The 19,388-nt window shown below is 34.0% G+C and overlaps 1 protein-coding gene across 1 annotated transcript; it reads left to right on the forward strand.

Annotated features, from left to right (window-relative positions):
- The first annotated feature begins 254 nt into the window (after positions 1-254).
- LOC129002964 (facilitated trehalose transporter Tret1-like) lies at positions 255-18,154 on the forward strand. The gene is made up of 9 exons (XM_054431111.1): positions 255-403; positions 8,580-8,654; positions 10,258-10,526; positions 10,981-11,067; positions 13,619-13,894; positions 15,081-15,248; positions 16,268-16,408; positions 17,138-17,246; positions 17,610-18,154. Exons 2-9 carry the CDS (start codon positions 8,600-8,602, stop codon positions 17,939-17,941), a joined length of 1,437 nt encoding a protein of 478 aa, XP_054287086.1. The 5' UTR covers positions 255-403; positions 8,580-8,599; the 3' UTR covers positions 17,942-18,154.
- Positions 18,155-19,388: the final 1,234 nt, after the last annotated feature.

Consider the following 19,388-nt stretch of genomic DNA (forward strand, 5'->3'; position numbering starts at 1 on the left):
TTTCATTTCAAGCTAGGACAAAGCAGAACATCAGGCTGGAACCCCTACGGAACTCCCACCCCATAATTGGACAAAAAACGCTTGACGTAGGGGTCGTCTACCCTCGAGTCTTGACGTACTTCCCCCTCCCTCACTTCTACCCCTGGGATTAGCTTGTAGACGTCATCGGCGTCCACTTGACTCATAGGTCAGTTGAGATTCCCGGGGAAATTGTCGTCAACTCCCGCGTGTTCTGCGGAACTGGTTTTCCCCGGCCTAGCCACTGTTACTGTAGTAGACCACCGCGTGGTAGTGGACAGTGACAGTGGTAGTGGAGTCGGTGCTCAGCTGTGCGGTAGTCTACAAGTGTTGTGGTAGCTTGGTGTTATACACATGGACCACTGAAGTTTGTTTACTATTCGAGGTTAGTTTTTACTCTACTATTTTAATACTATTGTTTTTTGTATTACTATTGTTAATATTGTTGCAAAATTTTTGTTTTGCTAATTTTGAAATTATTCCTTTTCAGTAGTTAAAAGAATGTTAAGGTTTTACAGCATAATTTTTCAAATAAGGCTTCTTCCAGATTATTTGTTCAATTTTTTTCTTGGTGTTCAGGTTAAAGTCGTAATATTTTTAAATTTTATTTAGGTACACTTTACATTTTTTTATCAGTTTATTATTATTTTCGTGCTTAGGTTTTCAAGCACTGTTTTAACACTTTTATTAATTCAACTTTTTCAACTTTTTTCTTAACAAAGTAGTTTAGTGTAGAGTTTTTTATTTGTGTTTAGGGGTGCCGGTATGTAAAATTATGTATAACTAAGTAAAATATTAATAAGTTTACCCAATCAACCTCATTGTTTTAGCTTTATTATTTTGAAGAGTAGTTTAATCATCTTTTTAGATCAATTGGATATATTATTGAATAATTACTCAGTTTTATTAGGGTTCCTTAACTCTGAACACATATACATTAACCAATAGGCTAAATAGCATCAAATTAAAGCTATTACCGTAGGCCTACTCATAGATTTTTAGATGTAACTTTTATTGGTTAACACAAAATATACCCTCACGTCTTCACCCCATTGGCTTTTAAGGTTTGTGTAAAAAAAAACTGAGTTTAAAATACTTTATTTAATATGCTGTAATGGATCTGTGTAAGTTGTGTCATCTAGGTCAAATTATATAAATGAGTAAACGAATGAGTGGAATGTTTATAGGTACCTATTCAATTTGATGTTTCCCCCACTTCAAGATTAAACTTTCCGTCTGAGCTTGGGGATATGCACGATTTTCAGGAGCACATTGTAATCGTTTCTATTATCATAAAAATATGTTGTTGTTTTTTCAAAAGCTATTAGGTTTTACAAACACTACATGACCGAATGTAATAAAAATGCGCCTTCCGAAAGTTTTCGTTATAGGTAGTTTCCGATCGAAATCGATGGCTGTTATAACTTTATTGTCCGTCTTGTAAGTAAATGTTTAAAGCGCGAGTGTAGATTAGTAGAAAAGTTAAGGAAGAAATATATGTTTTATAATCGTATACTTGTGCTAATACGTGGAACTACTAATTATTCATATTCATACTAAATACTAATATTTAGCAATGAAGATTATTTAAACGTTTTTATGAGGCTGGGCGCACACTGCTGTATGGGATCCTTTCGTCGAGCAACTGATCAAATGTTTCAAAAGCGTTGCGAGGCGCCTCGCAACACTTGCTTCAGGTGAAATGCTGCATGAGTGTGCGGCCGGCCTTAGTATTAGGCCGGACGCACACAGATCAAGCATTTCACCTGAAGCAAGTGTTGCGAGGCAAAATGTTTCGCTGGGTACGAGCACCCCATGTATTTCAATGGGACGCCGCACACTGATCAAGCAAACGTTGCGAGGCGCCTCACAACGCCTTGAAACATTTGAGCAGTTGCTCGACGAATGGATCCCATACAGCACGATGTTTGATGTTTCAAGGAGCAAAACGTTCTGCGCATGCGCCAAATCCTTTCTAGCTAGTAAATCTTAGTGGCTTTCAAAATTCAATTGACCGTTTGTTGATTAAAAAATAACTCTTTTTTGAAAAATGAATTTAGAAGTTGCGTTAAAACTTAACATATATATATTTTGAATTTATATTGAACTATACAGTACTGTGGATTAATTTTTCTTACTACCATTTTGGTAGTCATGCAAAGTAGTAAAATAATTAAGAAATTACCATGGTTATTCAGTTCATCAATCATTGCCTATTTATATAACCATCACGACACTATCTAATAATAATTTCTTACGGTATTTAAAACCCTTTCTATAAAATAGTATAGGCTAGCATTTATTCAACAATAATTTTAAAATTTCCCTGGATCTGATTTAATTTCTGAGAGGAAAGCCTTTCTGTCTATCAACAGTTTGATTGGGTGAACCCAATGTTGTCTTTCTATTTAGTCCAGCATTTTGCAAAAACTGACATACATCAATAGTCGACTTCCTCGTCACATGTTAAAACAATACTGCAGTTAAGACGAGTAGACATAATATGTAATTCTAATATTTATTTTTCTTAATTTTGCTTGAAACCAAATGCTGAATCATGCTTGAACCTCCCGCACACTGGAGAAGCAAATAAACAAAACGCTTCAAGCAAATCGTTGTGCAACATTTTGCTTCAGGTGAAATGCTGGATCAGTGTGCGCCCAGCCTTAATCTTACCTAACAGTGAAAAATTGTGCCGAATGTCTCGAGTTAATATTTTCATAAACTCCAAGTAAGCTGTTTTTATTTTAAAATCTGTATTGTAATATTATGAATATCAAACAACAACATCACTCTGAGTACTACACTGTACTACTGTACTGGCTGGTGTGCGCGAGGCTGATTAGGGTTTATAGTCAATGATACAACGATTTCTTAGTTTAGCTTTACGTGATCATTTCTATCACATGAGAATCTTAACCCCGACCCCTGATCGACTTGTTTATAGATGGATGCTTATCGGTACGTTTTAAGACAGCATTTTCCTTGTAACTTGCATTATTTACTTCAAACTACGTTTTTAACTATAAAGAGATGAATTGAAAGAACGGGGTTTAACAGTGGCCAGCCTGGGTCCGTAGGAGGGAGCTAATAAATGAATTTAATTTTTAAAAATCCTAACTTGATGGGAATATTCTGTTCTAAAGGTATTCGAGTCGAGGGTAATCTTTTGAACGACAGGTGACAATAAGCATACATGAATTAAGCAGTTTAAAACATTATATACTAGGCTATTTGATGATGAATCTCAACAATCATATACTCTGTTTTTTTCCTTTCATTTTATTAGAGCAGTATTTTATGTTTCAGCATTCATGATACTTTTTATCTCAAAGATTTATTATTTAACTGTTTACTGTAAAAGGAAATTCTTGGTTTAACTCTAAAAACTGTATGTTAGAATATATCTGTATGTTTGTATGTGTGTATGTATGTATTTACAGTATAGCCTAGTATGATGTGTAGGTATGTGTATTAGTATGTGTAGGCAATAGATTAGAATCCTTGGTGCAGTTCAAAAAATTGGAATGAATGTAAATTAGTTTAAATTTTATTTTAGCTTTTAAGTGAGTGCTTTTATGTTTATTATTTTTTATATCAGTGCAGTGTTGATTTTATTTAGATAGTGGAAGTGGACTTTGCCAACCAGACAGACGGTCAAATGACTATTGTCTTTTGTGCATAAAAATAATACAATCTGTAAATTTGTAAACGATTCAGAAAAATAAAGCACTGTTATCTATCTATCTATCTATCTATCTATCTATCAGTGGCCAGATTAAGCTGGATTAGAATTGGCCAGATAAGTATGTGGCATCTTCAGAATTACAATAAATAATGTCACTTTCAGATAGGAGCAAACCGGTTGACGCGGACGACGAAGGTAATTAGGATGATGATCCAGTTGCCGAGATAAAAATATCCAGTTCATGAAATCTCGTTTGCAAGTGATTTGCTTTCAATAATTATGGCTCGCAGAAAATCAAACAGCGGCGTTCCGGGCATCTCATTACAGTATGATGAAATTGCCAAGTCGCTGGCAGAATTTAATGAAAATCAAAACGTTATTTGACAAGCAAACCAGCCAAGGAGCCAAGCAAATGCATAGTTCTAAATCTAATTTAATTTTCATATATTGATTGATTTAAAACTTGTCATAAATCCAACAACTTTTCAGCCTCAAGATGAAATGGTTATCTTCAGTGTTCTAAGACGAGAACGATGTCAGTGATTCTTTCAATCCAAAAAATGTTTTCCTGGAAAAATGAGATTGAGGTTTTAAAATTATATTTTCAAAACAGCTTTGAACTCATACAGGACTTTTTCTTCCAGAACTTCACACCTAACAAACTAAACTTAATCGGCTGTTGCATAAAAAAATTTGATTACATTGTTCAATCTGATATTACATTGTTCGTTTGATCCTGAAGAAGGAGATTATGTGTTTATTCTTCATTGGGAATTTGGGATGTCAATTGGATTGGGTGCTGTCATTTTTTGTATTAAATCTTAAAGGACACGGCACTGTCCTGTTAAGCAAACACAATAAATACACACTGAATTTTATTTGGATAGATATGACTCGATAGGCAGTACAGTATATTTTTGGTCTAATGTAGAGCATAAACACATAAAAGAATGTACGAATGAGATAGTTTGTCACAATTACTACAACCAATTCATTCAGAACAATCGAAGTTTGTTCATTATGCGGGCCTCGAACTCTTGGCCTTGATGTGAAGTTAACCCTTAAACCAAGACTCGTAGTATTGTAATAACATGCCGAAATAAAGCTCGATTGTATAATTAGTCCGAAGCAAAGATGGAGTCAAATTTTAGACCACGTCCATCCATTGCTCGTTTGTGGACATTGCTCGAAATTATAGTTTAAACTAGAAGTAACTGTAACTGGTTCCTTTTCTTCGTATAAGCATTAAACTTAGGATACTGTGGGTAAACATTATTCTGCCGTTAGTAATGATCAGCCTGATAGTACTGTGGTTCGTTTGAATGTCAACTAGGGAATATTATTTTTCCCAACTTGGATAAATTTTTTGTTTAAATTGTATTATCATTTCTAGAATTAAAAAATGTTATCGTTTATTTTCTGGCCGTATTTATTTACGTGCTCGATAAATGAAAGACTTATGCTATATGACTGCAAGCGTGATGATTCTTCTGCAGGTAATGATTTCGCAAACCATTGCGTGCAGAAACTTTCCTGCTACAGTAACTATTTTTCAATCATTATATGACTAACTCTCAACGTATTTTCAAACACTATCGAGTTTTCTCAATCTCTATAGCGGAAATGTATTTTAAAGCCCTATTTTGAAGAGGATTTCCTCAAAACCGCTTGTTAAAACGTGATGTCTAGGTTTAAAAGTGATCCATCTTCCTTGGTTGCACAACGAAAGGCTAAGGTTTTGTTTACGTGCCATATCTCTGTCAACTTTGCAGTTCATCTCCTAATGAGTTTTACAGCTTTTGTGGTGTTTGACGTAACTGTAAAAGGTGGAAGTCGTTTGCTTAGTGTTTATTTTAGGTTAATTTCGTAATTATACCAAGTTATACCATGGTATGTTTGACAATGTTAAGCTTTGGTGTACTAAAAAAGTTAAATGCATATAACATGTTCCTAGTTTCCTTCCCCAAATATTAGAAACGTGATGTCATATTTTGGAGGGTGGATGGGATAACAACATCCGTTTTCGATCTCATAAAATGTGATTTCACATTACCCGGTCATTGGTTGGGAATAAATCCCTCGAAAGTGCGAACTAATGTTTTTTTTTTTTTTTTTTTTTTTTTATCATGGAATTTTCTTAAACAAATTAATATTCAATTATGGGTATTCAAATCAATATGATATCAATTGTAGAAAGTGTTCATCATAAATATATTTTCTAAAATATGATTCAGGCAAATAACATTAATGAATACATTTACTGTACGACATAGAGTTTAAATACTGGTACAATACTGTGTTTATGATGGAGATTAAATAAATCATAAAACATTATAGCCTATCCTTATAGTTTAAATTAAATCGGGAAAAATCTCGATGGGAAGGGAAAACGTAACCATCCTCTTGAATCCCCAAAATAATTACACGTAGACAGCCTAATATGTTTCAGATGTTATATTATTATTATGGACGACACAAGGATTTCTACGAGAATCAAACAAAAGCTTTTTTACTTTTTGGCCTTTTCAATTTTAAACCTATTTCAGGCGAAATTTCAAAGACAGCAAAAAATCTCATAGTGGTAGTTTTTCTAGTAATAAAACTACTGTAACATATAATGAACTTTCATTGCTGATTATTATGATAATGTTACAATGGTTACAATAAACTGTATAAACTGAAGACAAATAAAAATCGGAGAAGTTTTTCAACTACGTAATCATATTCTAAAAAGGAACAATATACTACTGTATAGATCGCGATCTTGTTTGACAGATTAGCAAACATGACCGATTGTTTCAAAGTCCCAGTTCAACAACTGGTTTTGTGGGGAACTTGGCAAGAATTCCAGTCCCAACTTGATGGTCTACTTTTCCTTTAGCAACTTTCACAAAAATTATATTAATTACACTCTTTATAGTATACTCTTAAATCAAACAAGGAGATAAACTAATGTATCGGGATAGAATTACGTGGTACTCTGAGGTGTAAAGGTGTCCATTGAATTGTAATTAGCACCTACGGCTGCTGCTGTTAACATTTTCTGACTTCAGGGAAACCCGAGGTCGGTCCAATGGCAGGGGAATTGCAATTATCTAAACTCACAGTAGTCTGGTACTTAAGTTGTTGTATTTGAATAATTGTTTTTCCAACCTACTTTTTATACAATTTGTGTTCGTGGTGAAATTCGCTAAATATCTTAAATTGAAGTTTTATGTACAGATGTTAATGTACGTTGTTTTTGGTTACTGCAAGTAGAATTTTAATGCTCTTGTAAAATCTAAAGTTTTGACTTAAAGAGTTTGTTTTTGTATTTATTTCATGTATGCTTACCTTTGAAAGCGCTTGTCAACCAATGTGTTTCTCCCCCAACAATTTAAGGGTACGCTGTACATTTTGCAATGTGAATGTACTTGTTGGTTACAAAACCTGAAATTGAATTAAATTAAATGCTTTATTTTCCATTAAGTATAGAATGTAATAGGCATCGAAGCAGTACTTTACAATAGACATAAGCAATACTTTAAATAAGTTCTATTTTATTTAGTCGTAACTATTCAAAAACTATTAAAATCGAAATAAATAAATAGAAAATATCAACAAACTCAAGCTACCAGACACAAGTTTAATATACCATACCGCAAAACTTTCAGGCTGATTCATAAGGATGGCAAATCTGTGATGAAGTTTATTTAATTCACGGGTTATGACAACTTCACATAGTATAGGATGTGTTAGACAAGGAAATAATACAAAAACAATATATTTAAGTACCTTTAAGAGACACATGATTCCCTTGCTGCAACTACCATTGACTTTAATGATACTACCATTGACCAAAGACAATAGGCTGCATTTCATTCGATTGCATCGAGTATATGGTATAAACAATATGTTGCAAACACACTAGGTATTTTTCTGCCTTTAGTGATTTTTTGTTTCTAGTCAACGCTTTTTCTATCCTCTGTTAGGTTTTAGATATATTTTTCCTACAGTCCCCCGACAAAGTTGGCTTCCCTGTACTGTTTATAGTACAGAAAGCTGCTAATTGCTGCATATTTATACTTTGCCGCACGGTTTATACTTTGCCGCACGGTTTATACTTTGCCGCACATCAGGATTCCAACCAAACAACACAAAACAGCGTGGTTTTATTATGCACGTAATCCGTACGCTTGGAAATAGGTTGGCAACACTTAAAGATAATAATACTATGAACAGCTGATTGACTATTATAACTACGATTTAACCTGTCATTTCGTGTTTATAGTTTTGGTATTTCTGAACTTTCTGGACTTTTCTTTTAAACGTTTTTAAAACATTCCTACGGTCTTAATAAACAAGAAAATACCTTTAAAGCATTTTTTTTAGGCGCGGAAACCACTTCAAATTACAAAAACATACGGAACTATATTCTCAAAAGACGGAGCACATTTCTTGCCGAGGAAAAATAGCGGAGTGATACGGACCACGGGTACTACTTTCTCCAGGGCACCATTTGTGTAATTGTGTTGCTAGCTGAACCTAAAAACGTGTTGTATAGTGTTTGAAAGACTAATTATTTATGTTTTATAGTGACTGTAGGAAAAATATAATGTGTAACACGAGTGAAAAAGGCCTTTGCTGCACTCGAGATCATTCCGCACTCGCCTGCGGCTCGTGCGTAAACATTGATCTCGTGTGCAGCAAAGTGCCACTTTCACCACTAGTTACACAAATAACTATTTCTGACAAAACTTGCTTTTGAACATCCTAGCTAAGGTACTATGTCACTTGCATTCTAGAAATCTGGAAACAAGCCAATTATTATGTAAAAGAACATCAACTCGATGGTTTACTTATCGTCATTAATCTTACGCAATGCATTTTTTAGGAGGTGACACATTATAAAGGATGGCAGCTGAACAGTCTATCAGTTATAGAAATCTTTACTTGAGCGCCTTAATAAGTGAGTATATACATTGAGGTGTCTTTGTTCTTTGTATAGTTTCTACATTTAAATGTTTCTAATTTCTGTTTGAATTTTATTATGGGCGTTGCGTACTGTGCACTCCGCAGCAAGAGTTATGGTTATATAGATATTCGATCACATACAAAATCGGGATTCTCCATTTACAATTTTACATTCAGCAGTATTAAAAGTGGTACTTTCTCTCATTTTCCCTATTATGGAAAAATTAAAATACACTAAAATATTTTATACAAAACAAGCTTTAGAATGTGTATCATATTTATGTTCTTAATGTATTATTATAGAAGGTCTAAAAATATATTTTTTTTATGATTTTCATTAAGTCTAATACGTGAGATTGGACTCTTTTAAAATAATTTGTTATTCATTTGGTTCCCATCTTTCCACTCGTTGAGAGCAAATTAAGTAATGACATTTAACTTGGTCTGTGATTAGATTTATAAACAACCCCAGCTGTTCCTGATCATTGGGCTAAATAAATTAAATGATCCTGACTGATGAAACAGCGAAACAACTGATCTTAGTCAATAACAAAGCAACACATATCATCTCACACCAATCTACACTCATCCTTCACTTATATTTTGGGTTTAAAGCACATAGGTGGCGTCCCTGTATAAAATAATTGATAATTGGTGCAGCTTACTCTAAGATTTTCCCACAGTATATTTTTAATTTAGTACCTGGTAATTTGAATTATAAAATTCAGAAATTATTTATAAATATCGTATTATAGGTATTTCAAATAAATAAACTCATTCATTTATACTGCACCAAGAATAAGTAATTGTGTAATTAAAAAATGAACAAACTATTGGCCTTGATTGCACAGCCAATTAACATTATATAAGCCTAGTTACAAAGTTAGGGTCAGGGATCCTCCTGTGACCTTGGTCTTGACCACAAACTGGTTGGTCAATTACGAGTCCTGCAACCAGTTTCAGGGGATCTTGGAATTCTATTGGTTTTTTCCTCACGTGTTTCCCACAATATTGTAACACTTTTTTTACACATGTTTTCGTGTCTGAATTTACCATTTGGCTTAATTTGGGCTAGATGAGTTCAAAATTAGTCAGCTCATTTTTTGCTAGAAAATTTGTGTAAGGTGTTTTACAAAAAACTATTCTATTTGAAATAGTGTCCTACTGTTTATCCTACTGTTTTCCATTGTTACTTAACATTCCTATTATATCTTGGTGCACTTTAAAAGTGGTTTACTGTTCCAAAAATGACTAAAAACTACATCTGTTTTTAGTAAAATCAGATGTGTACAGTACTTAGGATTTATAAACAAATGTTGCATAATTTTATGATCCACAAGACACTTAATTTTGCTATACATAGTTGACTGGTTGTATCTTTTATGATGTGGAATATGTTATAATGAGTGTTAGATGAAAAATCTCTGCACCAGTTATGAGTAAAACTAATGGCCGATTCAACAAACACAGGTAGAATATTGTACGCTAAAACAAAGCGATATTGTATGGCTAATGTATGAAATTCTACTATTATTTTGTGGAACACCTGGTTCTTGAGATTGGTCAAAACACTCAACCAATCTTACATCTGTCCTCAGTCAACATCGTGTACTTCGGTGTGGGCGAGAGCAATGTGTGGACTTCTCCCGCTATTCCCCGCCTGCGAGAAGCAGGGAGTCGCCTCTCGGGAGCCGCTGCGGGGCTTGACGAGGCTTGGCTCGTGTCATGCTTTGCCATTGGTCAAGTCCTCGGACCTCTCATCAGCGGATGTCTTCTGGACTCCCTGGGTCGCAAGCCTACCACCTTCCTCATCATACTGTTCCTACTCATCAGCTGTGCTCTGCTGGCCGTAGCCTCTAGCGCTCAGGTAAGAGCAGAGACATCAACAGATTAAGTGAATGGTTATATATGATTCTTATAGATAAAGTTGGTCTTGAACAATCTATTTATTGAATATAGGTGTATAGAAATTTGGTTTCTAAAAATGAAGTTGATGGGTAACCTTTCAACAGAAGGACTTTGTATTGTATTGTATCATATCTTAAAGCCAGCCATCATCACACACGTGCTAAGAATATAAGTTCAATTTGTTTCTTACACCTTTAATATTACTTTATGTGTGAGTAAACTTGTAAGTTAACATTATGCCGTTAAACTTAAAATTAAACCTTTAAAATTATGCCGTTAACATGTAAGTTAAAAACTATCAAAAATCAAGCTGTTTATACCTTTACTATCACTTCAAGTCAGAAAAAATATGACACATAACATTGGAAGATTGCTTTGGAAGATTATAAAGAAATTCTCTTTCAACATTTCAGGTTCTCTACTGTGCCAGGGTGATTGGAGGCTTCTCCTTTGGCATGAGTGTGTCTGCTTTGCCAGTGTATATTGCTGAACTATCAGATGTGAGTATAAACACTATTGCAAGGTTGAAAATGAATCATTAATTTAAGAAACTGGTTATTTTACTCTTTGAAGTGGCTTGAGGATGCATGAGGGGAAAAAGGAATAAATAACACATCGTATGTAGAGTAGAAAATAAGTACGTGACAACCATAATTGATTTAACCAAACTTAAGTGTAGAATTTTATTATTTTTATAAAATTCTCTATTCCCAGTTGATTTGTGTGGCAAAACAAAATGAATAAGTATTGTGGGTTTTCTTTATGTTGCTATTAACCAACTAGTATTAAAATTCCAAAAGCAGCTCCTTGAAAACTTGAAAATCCTCAGGGTGACATTCAAGGAGATTCAAAGGACCTAAAGATCTATATTTTGCCAAGGTTTGTAATATAATTTGTTTAGATTTTCAGACTAATCAGTTTTAAGTTGTTTTTGCTTCAGAGGAGCAAGACATTCACACTCCACAGGTACACAGATAATAAATAAACAGACGACTCTATTTCATAAAGAGAGTTCAAAGATGATACTGTCCAATACAATTTTGTTTAGAAAAGAATATGTTTGGGTAAATAGTGTTTTACACATGTCATTTATGAAAATGGATCAATCATTTTTAAAGACATTAATTTCTGTATAACGATAATGCAAAAAATTGTTTGATAGCTTGAAATGGTGAGTTTAATTATAACAACTAAAACTTGTTTTTCATCCCATTACAAAAGTCTCACACTGTTCTCTTATCTAACTACTTTATAATTAACAAATGGGCCGTCTGCATGGTTTAATTGTTGTAACTACAGCAATTAGTTTCCTTGTTCTAACTGTGTAAGACTAGACATACCACTAGACTAAGGTACATTGTTAGGTACATTTTTTAAACACAAGATTTGTATTTCTAGGCAAAACAGAAGTTTAAACTTTGAATAGTTTTAAATGCCTAGCATTATCTTTGGAAAGTTAAATGTGATTAAAGTGAATGACGTTAAACAGCAAATTTAACAAGATAAATTATTATGAGACTTTATTAGTGCAGGTCTATAAAAACATCAAAAGACAGGTCTCTCAGATCAGAAAAACTTTATAATATGAAATTAAAGAGTATTTCCTTCACTGTTAGTTTTGTAACACAACTATTTAATTTAATGCCTTTATTTCACAAAATACAAATTACAGCATTACGAAATATTACCAATTAAGATGGGGACCCCACCTAGGTGCATATTTCAACCAAATATGAGTGAAGGATGAATGTAGAACGAAGTGTGATGGTTGTTACTGTCTAGGATCAGCTGTTTCATTAGCCAGGATCATTCTATTTTAAGCCCAATGATGAGGAACATTTGAATAGGTATAAGATGATTGGAATTGTCATAATAGATTTTCAGTAAGTCAATATTAAGCCTGTAATATTAAGTTGCAAAACCCAATACACCCAACTGTCAATGATCATTGGGCTTTCAATAAACGATCCTGACTAAAAAAATTTCTAGTATTAGTCGGTAACAAAGCTTCCCAACACATCTTGTCCCTTTACCCATCTATAATCGACTTACAGAACACATTACTTTGCCACTGTCTTAGTGAAATGATAAATGATAAACACAGATGAACTGCATGGATGGACTGAGCTTTAGAAAATAAATACAAAGAATAAACCTCTTTGTGGTACCGTACTATCTGTATGTTTATTTTCTAAGCCTCTCATCTTCTTTGTTTTCTGTATGACCTTCAAGTCATCTTTTATAGCAGCATAATAATTTCAAGTACAAACAAGGCAATAGATAGATAAGTAGCCGCTAATGCACATTTACTATAATCATGTTGTTAGAGATCAGCATTGACCTCCAGTCATGAACTTGAACTTTATTCTTACAGTCATGATATAATATCAGCATTGGTAATATTTGCGTAAAAGATTCCTTGTTCTTGACTAAACAAATGTTATAATTATAAAAGGTCTGTATGAAATAAAATTAGAATAGTCCTATGCTTTGCAAAAAAGGATTAAGTTCAGGTATGGCAGCAACACAATTCCATTAAAATAGAGGCAACTAAAGAAGTCATAAATACAAATTTAATTATCACTTCCGTGTGATCTCACATACAGCCTTAGTACAGCAGACTGGACTATGGTAAAACGTCTGACATTCAAGTTTTGACTTCAAGTCACTAACGTACTGACGGTATTTTTTTTAAGATCACGTATTTAATAATTCATCTTTCAAGTGAACTTTGAGGATAGCCAAAGTAATATATATACTTTATATGTAAAATGATTTTGTGGTTTTTCTAACCCACGTGTTTTGCTCCTTTTGATAATCGTCTTTTAATATCATAGCGCGATGATGAATGGCACCTGAGATCTGAATAAACCCACTTGGAGTCGAACCAGCAGCCTTTAGATTTGACAATCCATACAATGCCATAATCTGTTTGAATCCCATTCCCACACATGTTATTCCACATCACATTTGCATGCACATTTTTTAGAACATTTTAAAATTAATTAATTACTTTATTTTATGAGCTGTAACAATTTTTTATGTTTTCAGCCCCACATACGAGGGACCCTAGCCTCTCTACCGTTGGCATCTCGGTCCCTAGGCTACTTCACCATGTATGCAGTAGGGCCGCAAGTAAGCTACGTGGGGCTGGCCATAGTCAGTGTTGCTGCTCCGCTCGTTGCACTCTTAATATTCTTCCTCTTACCAGAGTCGCCATACCTGCTGCTGGCCAGAGGAAAGGTAGACAGAGCCACTCAGACCATCCAGTGGCTCAGACGAGGGGCGTCTAAGGAGACGGTTCAAGCAGAAGTTAATTTGATACAGGTTAGTGTTGAGTTGATGTCGACCGTGTAAAGGAAATGCGTGATTTCAACAAGTTTTAGCATTTAATTCCTTTTTTATCATGATTTCATCACACTTTAGAAAATGGTTAGGGAACCACAACTACTGGGAGGTATGAAATCCATTGGCGTATCCATGGGGGTTTTAGGGGTTTAAACCCCCCCCCCCTTAAACTCCCCTTGACCTTAAAATGTGATTTTACCGATTAACATTTTTTTACAGTTAAAAAATCACTTTTATGTCTCTAAATAGCTAAAAAAACACGAGTTTGCAGGTCTAATTTTCAATAATTTTCTGAGGGATACCACCCAGACGCCCGGTTTAACCCCCCCTTAGGGCCATCCTAGTTACTCCTATGATGAGACCTTATCTCTTTTTTCCTATATTTTTCTCTTTAATGTTTTATTGACTTTTTTAGAGAAGGAATTCTGTTTGCTGATTAACAGAAATATTTTTCTATAGAAAAAGACATCCCAAAACTCTGTATCAATATGTTCAGCATCCAATCAAACCCTGAATATAAAAGTATAACTAAACTTCCTCAAAAAAACATGAACAGCTTAGTACAAGAACTCGTGGATGGATAAAATTATTAGAGGAATGTTTTCACTACGTAACCAATACCAATCTAAGTTAATACAGTTGTAAATCCTAAGAAACAGAATATAAAATATTTTGTACAGGCCTGTTATTATGTTACTATTAAGCTTGAACTATAATTTTAATTTTAAAAAAAAGTTATTTTAGTGTCCAAATTATTTTGTTTTTTTAATAAAAGTTTTTTTGTTACTTGCATTGTATGAGTGCAAGTAAGCCCGGTAAGTTAATGTATATGATTTTTGGACCAAGTTAGTACCTCAAAAAAACAAGACACATCTACTTTCTAGTGAGATAACAATAACTTTGTATGTTTTGTGAAGCACACACGACAGTGAATACAGTAAAACATACAAAACCTTTAAGTTACTTCTTAAAAAAACATTATAAAATGTCTGCCTAAGTTCAAAAAGACAAAAATAACAAAATAAGTAAGGTGAGGAACAAAATGTACATTACAAAGTTTATGATGAAAAGGAGAATTAAAAGCTTTAATAACCCTTCTAAAAACACCCATAAACATTAAAATAGGTATTTTTTGTTTGAATCTATTGAGAATACATGATTACAGAAAGCTGTAGAAGAGATGAAGATGAGCAAGAGAGGTTTTCGAGACCTGTTCTCAAACAGAGCGAGTATCCGAGCCTTGTATATCAGCTGCGGACTGTTGTTTTTCCTTCAGATGTCTGGCGTCCCTGTGATCATGTCAATCACTGAATCATTATTTGATCTAGCTGAGGTAAGCCATTTGATAATAAACAAATAAACTAATTTACTGTTGTAGTTTTATTTTTATGATTGGGAAATCAATAGGTCGTTTAGAAGTACCTCTAAATAACTTCTAAAGACTCAAAGTCATCAAACATCAAAGTAGGCAGAAATAGGTGGCTCAGTGGTTATAGAGAGCCTGAATAATTGGATAGTAATTGGAAGTTGACAGGTTTTTGTTGATAGTTTGAAAACTGATGGTAAAGAAACAGCTGGTCTTACCCAGTAACAAAGCTAAACAAGGCCTCTCACTCTGTTGTATTTTCATCCTTTATTCATATTTTGGTAATAAAATACATACTTAGTCGCGTTTCTACATAACTAGCAGCCGGCATCACTTTATGACTTCAAAATCTGAGTTATATTTTATATTTTATATTATTTACGATTTTCTATTGCTCTGAGTTAAAGTTGAAAATTATCTGTTGTTTACGTAATAACTTAATCATTAACTTCACACATCATTAATTTGTTTTTTTTTTCAAGCAAACCCTGAACATAACTTTTGTAATTAGCTTTTCCAACTATTAATGAAACGTGTACTATGAAAACAAAAAACCTTATAAAAAAACGAAATCCAACTTAAATAATTGTCTTCTTTACTTTTTATACAAATAGTAACATTATGAATTCACTAAAACATCACCAACTGTAATGATATAACCTGCGGTAATGATTTACAACAGAATTCAGCACAAACACTGAAATTTTAAAAGCCTATAGGACAAAGGGCTTTCACGGGATATCATCCAAACCTGGAAAAGGCATATCTATAGAGTATAAGAGCTTTAAATTGATACGCAATATGCCCATAAACATAAATATTTTGCAGTCGATTTGCTGCTCACAAAATTCTAACAAATTCTTTTAATAATATAGATTAAAAAAAGTTGTTTGTTTTGATATCAATTATATCACTCAAAATGTAGTACCGGATACCTATAGCACATTTATTTTGTTGACCGTATTTAAATAATCAATGTTTAACAGGTGGATATCCCAACAAAGTTGTGCACACTAGTGTTCGGAGGATTGATGTTGATTGTAGGACTAATGGGTCCAACAGTCACTCGCCATTTTGGTTACAAGAAACCTCTTCTCATATCTGCCCTTGGCAGCTGTCTATCCCTGGTAAGTAAATTAATATACTTTACGCCACACTACACTATTTTGACGAACTTCCCACGCAAGGATTTAGTCCAGAAAACAGATGTTTGCTGCCAGCTTAATCAAATGGGGCATTTATTGCTAACTACAGGAATTGTAATGAGTTTTACCGACATCAATCAGCTGATTATACTGTATTTGGGTGGCAATGAGTAGTTATAAACAAAAACATAACCTCTCTTAGAGGTTATGACTACTGATTTTTACTCCTTTGGTTGGTGGTAATATGTAAGGATTTGTACAGATTTAGTTTAGTAGGCCTATGGCGTAAACTATCGTACGTCTCGTCCAAAATGTGTTTAGCGGACCACACTCGTCTGGCAAACACTTATTTTCAGGACTAGTAACGCAATAGTATTTCAAGTTAATAGGTCCCAAGGGCCTGATTTAGAGGATTATTGTTTGAAAAGGCAAGCACAGTTGAATGGAAATGTGTTCCTTGACTTTGTCTCATTGGAACAAAAAACTCAAAAAATTACACTATACATCATCAGGTCATATCCCTTTCAATGACAGTGGCTGCCTTTATAACAAAAAAGGTTTTGAGTTAGAATGAAGGAAAGTAATGTGACAATGAAATGTCACAATTATTGTGTTAAGTGTTTGTATTTTTGGTGGCAGGGTGGACTCTTATTCCTATTGAGGGAAGACTGATATCCCAACTGGTTTTGACGTTCCAATGTTTGGTTGCAGGTAGTGTTTGGTACTCACTTTTACCTCATCAGTCTCGGACACGACATGAAAAACTTCAGTTTAGTCCCTCTGGTGAGCTTGGTGGCTTACATCAGCTTCTATTCTCTAGGTAATTATTGTGCCCTAAAATAATGCAGCATTTTAATAAGAAGCATATGGCTTGTTTAATCGTTAAGAAAAACTGAAAATTAAAAAAGTGTAGAATAGTTTACTAAAAAATTGCCGCAAAAATGTATAAGTACCACCTAAATTTATTGTTTTTTTTTCTGTTATTAACATGTCAATAGATAATTATCTCCTGATCACATATCTAATTGCAAACATCACACATTGAATTGGTATTCCTTTACTATAGGTAAAAAGAACATTTTTGTTCTCTAAATTGTCAGACATTTAGTAAAAGAGAGATACATATAAATGGTCTGTATAATATGAATAAATAATTTTAACATATTGAAACAAATCTTTCCAGGTTTCTCCAACAGTGCGTTTGCTGTAGTAGGAGAGTTATTTGCGCCCAATGTGAAAGCTCTTGGGACATCTCTCACCAACAGCATAGGCTTTGCTTGTGCCTTGCTCTCCATCCAGATATACTACGCAGTCAAGTCCACCTTCGGTATCCACTTTGGCATCTGGAGTTTCGCCTTGACAAACGCCTTTGCTGTGCCTTTCACATACTTCTTTGTTCCCAACACAAGTGACAAAAGTCTTGTAGAGATTCAAGAAATGCTCAGTAGACCGTGGTTTGACAAAAAGAACAAGATTGCTCCAGTGGAGAAGTACACGATGAAAGAAGTGTATTGACTTTACCAAACGTAGGGTAACAATGACAGAGTTTGAGTTAGTGACTTGAAGTGCTTTGCTGTGATCAACTTTGAACTGTAAATATGTTGTACATACTGATTTAGATGTAGTTATTGTAACAGTAATTTGAATGTACCAGTGAGAAATGAAGTATTCCTTAGTTGTAGGACATTTGTACAGTTTTTCATAAAAAAACATGATATTTAAAATGTATATTGAATAATGATTACCACTCCCAAGTGTTACTTGGCTTGTTTTCATGGAGTTCTTAAATGAAAAATTAGAGATTCAAAAAAGATTATTTGTATATTACATAGGAGTTCTGTGACTATGGTATTGAAAAAAAATACACAGAGTGAGAAAAAAGTCCTGGGGCAGTTAAGTTAAATTTCCAAAAAGTAATAAAGATAGAGCTATGTTACACAGCTACTGGGTATTAATAGTAGATACCAGACTTACAGCCGGTTTTTTAAGTAGCAGTTTCAGTTCAGTTCTTAGGATTTAAACTAAGGTTTCACATAACAGTATTGTTTACTTAGCATAGTGTTGTTAACAACACAGGTAAGGATCAATAAGGTTCAAGGATTGAGAGAGAAGAAGTAAAATTGTAATGCTTCGAACTTCAACTAATCAGCTGTTTACCAATTTAATTGTTAACAATTGGTGCAGTTAGTGATTGGTACAATGAGTCGTTACATCACTGTCAGTGGCAATGAGAGGTTATAAACGAAAACAACCTCTCATATAAGTTTTTTAGGTAAAGTAGTGTGTAGTACACGCAACTCAGGTAAATAGGCTCGTACCTCAAATTTTCTACTCCTCAGGGAGGCACGCTCGCTAGAAGTCGGAGAATCATAAACGTATGCATAGGTGATATGCACATCAAATTAAGGGTATTAATTAGATTCAAAACAGCAGATTCAAGATATCTTTTAACAGCTGCCATTTTTTACTCGAATGACTGTGTCAGTTCAAGTTTGTGGCGTTGTACTAGTAAAGAACTTTAAAAAATTTGTACATCAACCTAGCTTACTTTAAGGTTTTCTTTTTTTTTCTAGCGGGCCGTCACCCTGAGGAGGTAGGTTGTCACTGAATAATGTCTTAAAATAATTTTAATACCCAGCAACTGTGTACCAAGTTTTGAAGCTCTACCTTAATTAATTTTTGAAATATTTAACTGTCCCGGGACATTTTTCCACCCTGTACAATTTATTTCAATTGCCAGGGTAAAGTGACTAAGATCATTCTTCTTCTTTATTCAACTTTTTTTACATTGGTGAGACATCGGCCCTGTTTGTAGCATGATGGACAACCAATGCCAATGTATTAGGTTCACATTTTGGTCCCACCACTTTCAATAGATGGTGCAGTTCATTCATACTAGCTCACCCCTTGCTTTACTATAAAGGCACATGTTTCATGCCCATGCCCTAGACCCATTTGAACG

The sequence above is a fragment of the Macrosteles quadrilineatus genome, unplaced genomic scaffold, assembly GCF_028750875.1.
Source record: "Macrosteles quadrilineatus isolate MER2022 unplaced genomic scaffold, UCM_ALF_1.0 Scaffold_9__3_contigs__length_116548681, whole genome shotgun sequence".
NCBI classification, from domain to species: domain Eukaryota; kingdom Metazoa; phylum Arthropoda; class Insecta; order Hemiptera; family Cicadellidae; genus Macrosteles; species Macrosteles quadrilineatus.